The 9039-nt window shown below is 40.6% G+C and overlaps 1 protein-coding gene across 1 annotated transcript in view; it reads right to left on the bottom strand.

Moving 5' to 3' along the window:
- Positions 1-2883: 2883 nt before the first annotated feature.
- Positions 2884-9039, bottom strand: part of SHC4 (SHC (Src homology 2 domain containing) family, member 4) — a 29251-nt gene continuing 23095 nt past the window's right edge. Inside the window, exons 9-14 of the mRNA XM_010077138.1 lie at positions 8940-9039; positions 7571-7631; positions 6028-6207; positions 5695-5768; positions 4320-4550; positions 2884-3579 (exon numbers count right to left, since the gene is read on the bottom strand). Of these exons, the coding sequence (XP_010075440.1) occupies positions 3424-3579; positions 4320-4550; positions 5695-5768; positions 6028-6207; positions 7571-7631; positions 8940-9039 (802 nt within the window). The 3' untranslated portion in view covers positions 2884-3423. The remainder of the gene's footprint in view (positions 3580-4319; positions 4551-5694; positions 5769-6027; positions 6208-7570; positions 7632-8939) is intronic.

Below are 9039 nucleotides of genomic sequence, written 5' to 3' on the forward strand. Positions count from 1 at the left end.
TACCCTACAGCCTCTGGGGAAGATGCGCTGACAGAAGACGTCTGCACACGCAGCGTGGCGAAGCATGGGTGCAGAGCTGGCTGGCACTCGCTGTGGGACATCAATGTTAACAGCAGACTGGGAGCGAACTGGTTTCCAGTTTGTGGCCACGCGTGTTCCATTCTCCAGGAGCAGCCAGGCCACACGCAGGCAGCCTTCCCCAGCCAGCCTTCCCCAGGGTGCCCTGGGCCCAGGGAGCCACTCTGCTTCCAGGGCTTTAATCTGCTTAAAACATGAAAAGTTTCTCCGAGCAAACCAGCTTCTTCCACAGAATTGCCTGTAGCAAGCATTAAAAAAAAAAAAAATCAGAAAGGTTTTTCGAACAATGAGTGTTTGTTCAGCGCTGAGGACGATATGTACTAGCTCCATCTGGTGACGCTTGCCCTCAGCAGTATTAATGCTGCCTGCCTGCCCCAGCAGCAGAAAATGGAAGCTGCAGTGGGAGAGAGGTGTTTGGGTCATTTGTTGTAACATTTTTACTGATGGAAGCAAACAGATACATGTGTTAATGTGTTTCAGTGAAATTTGTAGAACCTTTGAAAAAGAACAAACACGCTAGGCCTTGGGAATGGGCTATTCTTCCCAGGGGTTTCTAGTAACCCTTAGAACAGAGATTAACCAAGTGTCTTCAGAATTTTCACAGTCATGAAACAATTTAAAAAAAAAAATCTAAATGTGGCTGACAATTTGTATTAACTTTCTCAAGAACATTACTTTGGAAAACTTTCCAAAATTCAGATAACTTTTTTTAGCATAGTTACTTCTTCTAAGACTTCCACACAGGAGCTGATCGTGCACTTTACATGAGATGGATGGTTCCTGGAGGCTAAAAGCAGCGTTAATAAAAGGCACGTAAATGTTAGAAACAAAAAAACTGACTTTGTAGTTCCAGAAGAATGAATGTAATTTATTCTAGGAAAATGTCTGTTGTCCGTAATGCATGGATGTGTTGTGTTTGAATTGTATGTGTAATTAGTTGGATTCTTTGCTTTCTCTGCCATCAAGAGATTTTAAGATACTTGTTTATTGCACCAGCACCCAATTATCTCCCTTTCCTTCCCTTTTTCCTTCACAGTTTTGCTTCAGACACATACAAAAGATGCAGGAGCAACAAAACAAAGACTCTGGTCTTCCTTCTGTTTGTGTTAGTGATATTCAAAGAGGGAGAGTTAGACTGTGCTATACCGTGATCCAAACATCACACACTGGCTTTGGATGTTTTTACACATTAGTAAAGGAAAAATTTGTGAAGTGAAAAAAAAGTCCCTAGGCCAGTATCTGACTGGCAAAGGCACACAACTTTGATCTCATACTACCACAACTCCAAACACTATTATTCTAGTCCGGAGTAGCTTTCATCTGTACTGAAAATAGAGATGGAGCTCCACACGTTTGCCTTCTGTGAGCTGACATAAAGCTCAGCTTTGATGCAAAAATCCAAACTGCCCTATGCAGGTCTTTCTCTCCACTTGACATGCCACAGAAGTAGCTATTTTTGCTTTATTGTTTCCTCAATAAAGTAAGGTCAAGAACATTATGACATTTAGTAAGATGTGACAATAGAAAGGACACTATGCAGGGATTTAATATTCCAGTAACAGCTTCTTGCCAACTGTCCTTGCAGTGCCACAAAGCTTGAGCATGAACTCTTGCTGAGGGCCTTCTTCACACGTGAAAACCTTGCCTGGCATAGAACAGACACAAGCTTGAGCTTCTAGTCTGAAGGCCTGAGGTATCAATAAGGCCAGACTATTATCAAGGAAATCAACTACTAATGTTTTAATGCTTCTCACGGCTTCCGTATAGGTAACTGACTATGTTAACCATGCCGTTATCAAGGAATTAAATATATTTTATGCCTGTCAGCTGAGGATGAGAATAAAGATGTTTTTCAGTCAGCTCTAAGTGTGGCTCTTTACATCACATGTTCCCCTCCAAGGAAGCTTATGTCTTTAATAAGTGTATGTGTATATGACCCCTCTTGTTTTCTAAAGAAAAGAGCCCTTACTGTAGTGTCCCATTTAACATGAACACAGGGAAAAGAACAGAATGTATTTTTCTTATAGTCACATCTTCCAGCAATTGCTGAACTCCACAATTGTCTGCCTTATGGAACTGAGCTGGTGGGGTGGGAGACAGACAATGTCCCTGCTCATGGCAGAAGACATTGCTTATCTTAAAGGAACAACTTTCTCAGGCCATCACCCAGGCTACCAGTTCATTCCCCAAATCTCCCCTGCCTTTCTTCAGTTACCTAGTAAATCACCGTTTCTTCAACAGGAAGCCCGAGAAATCACTGTTCACTCTGAATATAGGATTGTTCGTATTTAGAGTATTTATTGTGGCAAAACAATTCATAGGTTTCCTTTAAAAGATTTTTTTTCCATGTTTAGGAACAAATGGACTCTACGAGAAGAAAGGGAAAACCGTATCTTTTTTTGGAAAGACCACTGAATAAGGGCACATGCAGAGTTCAAACAGTCTTTTAAATAGTTTCCTCTCAAAATGTATCATTAGTTTTGTTCAGCTTCTCTAGTTTGTAAACAACTATGTAATCAATGAAAATATATTTAGCCTACCTTTAAAAAGAGATGTCTCCAATGTTAATTGGTAATAACAGTAAAATCATATGCAAGGCAAAAATATTAGGATCTAGCATGCTTGTCCTTTAACAAGTTCTATTCCAAAATTATATTACATATATTAATTTCAACTTTGTAAATGTTGCATAAACTCAAATGTTTGAGTAGTCAGACAGTGATAAAAATTAAGAAACCAGACAACATTTCTGTACTGTGAATGCTATTAATTTCAAACATTACTTGCTAGTAAAGTGCTGTTACAAGCAAAATTAAATTGTTAGTGTCTATCGAAAGTAATGACATTTTAGTAGTATTCAAATTGTATTTGTTTTGGCAAATAGTTAAAAGCTTAGACATGTTTGTTTAACCACCCAAAACTAATTCAGTATAAATAATATTGGTTTCCAATAATTCTATGCTAAAAGGCACATACTAATGTTCCAGCAGTTCGTTCAAGTGAGCTTTTGCATGTAGAGGTTTAATTGTGCTTTTAAATAGTTACTGATTCAGTATGACCTTGAAAGTGACATTTGTGCATGTCTAAAATACCTTCTGACAAATCAATCTCACACTCTGAAGGTGGAATTTCATTAAGACTATATATATCTATATAACTATGCTTGTTGATCTCTATAGACCTACATAGATATACACATATACATATATTCATACATACACACACAAAAGGGTATCTTCTGGAACAGCAGCAGAAGTGCAGTCTATACTTTTTTGAATTGTCTTCATAATAGAAAGTTCTTGGTACAGTTCTCAGATATGAATTCTCTTGGGACAATCCAAGGGATTATTTGTGATATTGCATGGGTCCCACATTACTCTCTTTCCTTACAGGCTGCTTCAAGCTCACTTCACTTCCAGAAGAGATGATTGGCAAATTATTTTCCATGTGATACTGAATAAGATGACCCACACTATCAAATATATGGTCTTTGGTTCTCACCTAATGAAAGAAGCAGAAGAATGTATTTATGGTTAGACTGTGCTTAGAATTGGTTGGATGAGAGCCTAGTGCATTAAAGTCAAAAGGCATTTAAGTCACTGAGCCCACTGGAACAAGACCATTAGTCCGCAGGCAGTAATTCAGATCTATCCTTTGACGTACCATCAGCTGACATGAAAAGGAGAGAAACAATTTAAAAAGACTATATGTAGAGCCGGACTGATTCTGCTAAGGAGAATGAAATAACTTTTTTTTTTTTCTCCACAGAAGCAAGATATTTTTCCCTAAATCCTATTGAGGATTAATTTTCTGATTTACTCTCTCTTCTGAGAGATGTCACTCAAGAGTGCTCTTCCAGCTCTGAGCAGAAGCAAGCAGAACTGAAGTGACAACAAACCAGTTCTGCCTTTTCTTTATCCAGAATTGTGTTACTGATCAGCTTCATTATGTCACGTTAGGGTTATTTTTCTAGCAATATAATGACCCAAAGTATGTATTAAGTGCATACAGTAATTATCAGCCCCTGGAGTAACAACAATATTTAAGTACCTTGCATCTATTTCCATGTACTTCAGTGCTTATAACTTCTTGAATTGAACTTCCAAGCCTACTGAAGTCACTGGCTAAATTTACATTAACCTGGATGGAATCAAATCATTCCCCCTTCCTAGAATGCACCCATGCATTTTGACTGGAATATCTGAGCAGCCCTGATGTTTCAGTATATGAAATACTTGTACCTTGCCCTCAGGATCCACCAAGAGCAGATGCTTTGCTTGCCCTCCCTGAAGTCCACTGAGAACATACTGACCAGGTGACGTTGTGCTCTCTCGCACCAGAAAATCTCCATCGTTGATTAAGAGGCGCTCTGCTGCTTTCCTGTTTAATTTGCCATGGTAACAATCTTCATTCTTTAGCTGTTGCTTTATTTGTGGCAGAACAGAGAGTCCAGCTGTGCTGCTTGTGGCACTCTGCTATCTAAAATTAAATGAAAGGGAATGTATTGGACACCACCTACAACCACATCCTACAAGGATGCAAGACAATATTTTTTATAGCCTTTAAAAAATTCAAATGGTTCAGTCTTGAAGCTGTGATCAAACCAACCTTACAGAGTGTCATAATACACACACATGAATGCTCACAACCCTCCAGTGCACTTGGTAAAATTATCACACTGCCTCCTACCATACCTTAGATGGCAAAGCCTTGGGTCGCTAGGCAACAGGGACTGGAAACAGGAATTTTTCTGATGCTTTACTGTTTTGGGTTTGTATTTTTTTGGTTGTATTAAAAAGTCAAATCTTCCCTGTAAAGATTTTTGTTAGCTCCCCCCCTGCTTTTTTTTTTTAAAAGATCTAGGTTTTCCTTCTTCCTTAACAAGCTCTGAAGAGATTGTCAGGGCTCACTGGGAGAGTCGTGTTGAGTCGCTCGAGCTATGAAAAAACAAGAGAACACGGCCAACGTAGCCAGAAGGGAAGGATTACAGCATGATGCATCTGCTGTGAAAAAACTGAACAATTACTGAATGTGCTAACAAAACTGGGTGGTTTGGAATAGAGCCAGTCCAACTGCAAATGATTCACAGGCAGGATTTTTCTAAGGAAAATAAGAGGATACCACTTCTTCAATGGAATTGAGCAACCTAAGGCTCCTCAGGATATAGCCAGTTCCTTTCGGAGCATAATACAGCCTCGGGTTGGAAATGTCTCAATGGTCACAGTTTTCCTTCATGGTAGTTCTCTCCAGTCCTTTGCCCACTTTCTTGTGTGGAGCCAGCTCTGACAGAGAAAACACTCAGTAGGAAGCCATAAAAGGCAAAGCTAATAAACAGAGTATTTTTCAATAATGAGGACAATCAGTAGCAACTATAGAGTCACTTAATGGATACCCACCATTTTGAGTCTGTAAATCAAGATAATTTGACATATTTAATAGACACTACTAATCAAACAGTTTGATTTTGAAATTATTGGATGAGATTCAATGGTCACCTACACAAGAATTGAGAAAAGGTGGTCATAACAATCCCACTTTGACTTTGCATGCTACTGCCTGTGAAGCAAAGGCATCTGAGGCCACTCCCCCTTGCAGTGGTTAAGACCTTAAGCATACTGGACAACCCTTGGCCTTGAGGTATGGTGCAGTCCCAAGCTTTCCTATCATCTTAAAAACTTGCTTATTATTACCTGTGGAAAATGTGACACTATTTATTGTCATCAATCAACTGCAGAAGATGAAAGGCTATTCTGCTTGCTTATGATCACTACTTTTACTCTTTAATCCCCTTTGTCTTGAATTTATTAAGAAAAAAAAAATAACTAGGAAGGATTTCTTCCCCCCATCTCATCTGTCTTTCTTATGGGGAAACCAAAATCTTTCTCCATGCAAAGAGAGACTCCCTCTTTTCAAAGCTTAGAAAGATATGGTATTGCAATGGGAACCTACTGGCCTGACGCAGCGGGCTCCCATGGATCTGTGTCGATGCTGTACCGCGGGCTGTACAGACTGCGGACGGCAGGGTCTGCGTGTTGATGTAGCACGGATCATCAAAAAGATCTGTTTTGTAGGCAGGCTTCAGAAACGTTGCCTCTTTTTTTGTCTTCTGTGATCTTTCACCACAATTACCTGCAATTAGTATATAGTAAGCAGACTTTCCTTTTTTTTTTTTTTTTAAACTCAAGTTAAAATAACTGTAAAAGCTGAAATAGGAACATTATTGTTCTTTTATGTCCCACTAAAGTAATTCAAAAGGAAAAGAATAATTGGCAGAGTAACTCATTTTTTCCTTATGGCTAGGAGGCACAAGGTGCAAAGTGAGTTAGAATGAAGTTTTAAAAAGCGTTCTGTACTGGTTCAGTTCTGCTTCAATCCATGTGAGCAGTAAACCCCCCACTGACTGAAAAGAAATTAATACCTATCACTCTACAGAGACACAAGCCATATAGGTTGTTTGTTGCAAACCCCTTTCCTTCCCCTCTTCACCACAAAAAAAGCTTGTGGGAAGCTGAACGATTCTCTCTTGCTATTCTGGTGGAGTGGGGAAGATGGGGGAGGTTGGCGCTTTGTGGCTCTGCCTGAAGAGCCAAAGCCACATCTGTCAGGTCAGGATCCACGCCTAGGAACAGACTAACAGAACATCCCCTGCAGGGCACGAAAATAATAGCACTTCAGCAAGCCAAATAGCGCGCATATTTTTGCTATTTAGCAAACGTTTTATTCATAGATCTATCCATTCATTCTTTTATTTGTTCCCTCTCTCTCATAGAAACCATTTGATTCTTCTTTCTTTAAATCAGAAATAACACAAGAAACGGAACTATCCCCCGCAGACAGGGTAACGGATTGCTTTAGAGCGGTGCAGGTGGGAATTCGAAAAGAACCTCATTGTGCAGTGAGAGAGATGAGCTGAGGGAAAGTGCTCAGGGCATCAGCTGTGGCAAGGGAAGTCCAGAACGGATGGGGGCTGGTGATCGCCTGGGGTCCCAGAGAGCAGGTTTTGCAAAAAGCAAATTGATCTGGGCACAAAGCTGTCAAGGCTGGGGCACAGTCACACGGAGGCCAGTGACACTGGAACCGGGGGCACAGGCTCCACTGGAACAACCACCCGATACTGAGAGTGTGGGTCTCAGTGAGCATTTGTAGGGGAAGGGGTATTTTCAGAGACTGATAAGCAACAAAGTGTCTTCCTTTTCAAAGGGTACGAAAGGGAATAAACAGCAGAGTATGAAAGAGAATGAAACAACAAAGAGCTACTGTACAGTATCACAACAAGTAAGACAAGTAAGTCTGCCAGCAGACATGAAGACAGATTTAGTGGCCTTTAGAAAAGCTGTAAGGCCTTTTTGTCTGCTCTTCATCCAGGGAACCAGAAATAACCCACTAAGTAGAACACTTTTCACCATTGTATGGAAATCCAACAGGCAGCTCTTCCAGGCAGTCTGCCTTGGCTAATTCTACACATGCACGAGAAGGAAAACAGAGTACATACCCACAGTTTTGTTTTCTTCTGGGCAGTTTTCATATATATTGATGAATGTAGGGCTGCCTGTCTGTAGAAAAATTGTCAAAATAGTCACATAAAATAGTCCTTAGAAACCTCAGGTAACTTTAAAACATCCATGCACCAGTTAATTGGGATTACAGGTAACTCAACATATCTTCTTCACCAAAAAATTCCTATCTCCTCAAATAATATTTCATGCTGACACTCTTCTTTCTACGGGGCACCACGTCCAGACATAGTCCAGTCCCCACAGAGACCATTAACTGCCCAGTTTCATATCTAAGGTTCAGTATATATGGCATAACTCCTAGGCCGTAAAGTTCAGATTTTGTTATAAATGTTCCTTGCAATAGAAACAAGGAGAAATAACTACAGACATCCCAGTGTGAAGGTGAAACAGTCACCACGTTGTCTGAGCAGCACTAGAAGGTCATCAGAACTGAAAGGAAATAACAAGAAGTAACAAACACCCCATGGAAAAAAGGCATTTGCATTGACATGTTGCCGGGTAACTTGGCAACAATTCTGGAGAGCTTTGAATACAAACTCACAATATAGTCAAACAACTTTTTAAAGAACTGTTGGGGAGGCGGAGACATCTTGGAGCAGTAGCACAGGAGCGCCCTGGAACCTGGGAGCAGTTGCCACCCGACACAGACAGCACTTGGGAGCAGCAACATTTTAGGCAGCACCAGCTGGACTCCAGCGGGCACACCAGAGTGCGCCTGCTTCCCGGGGCAGGGAAACACCGGCGTTTCCAGGACCTACCATGGCAGGCTCTGAAGGCTGTGCAGCCAGGCTGAATTCGGCTGGTTTTGCTCCCTGACTGCTTGGGTTTTATTGCCCACTGTCCCGGACAAGAGCCACAGATACACGCATCTTTCGCTGCTGTGGTTGATTTAACAGAGCCTCTAGAAACACTCCAAGGGTAATTAATGTTGTATATACATTGCAATCAGTTAATGTTGTATGTATAGGTTGTAGAGCATAATGGACAGGATGAAATATTTATCAGATCACAGAATCAGAAGCCAGGAGGTCCCAGATTTTGCAGATGTTTTCTCAGACAAGCCATTTAAATCTGTATCTATTTTCTTCTCACAGCTAATGAGTGAACAAGGGAATATTACTTGCTCTCCTAAAAGTACTCTAAGGACAAAGCAGTTAATATTCAGAAAGTGCTTTGGGATTCAATTATGTACTAAGCATCATTAAATCTAGCCTAAAAAACCCTTTCCCAAGATAACCAGGACCTGGTTCTGATGTTAATGCCATGATTTACACCACAGTAACACTTTATTATTCATTCCCACAATAAGAAGCGAATAGTTATTGCAGAAGATGATGTACTTACCAAGCAATACTGCTTTTTGCTCTGTGTCACACAGTTAGCCCTTTGGTCTGTTTGCACCTTCATTCTCATGTCTAACACACCGCCGGTGGGAGGCTCTTTC

The sequence above is a fragment of the Pterocles gutturalis genome, unplaced genomic scaffold (genome assembly GCF_000699245.1).
Source record: "Pterocles gutturalis isolate BGI_N339 unplaced genomic scaffold, ASM69924v1 scaffold23123, whole genome shotgun sequence".
Lineage (NCBI taxonomy): Eukaryota > Metazoa > Chordata > Aves > Pterocliformes > Pteroclidae > Pterocles > Pterocles gutturalis.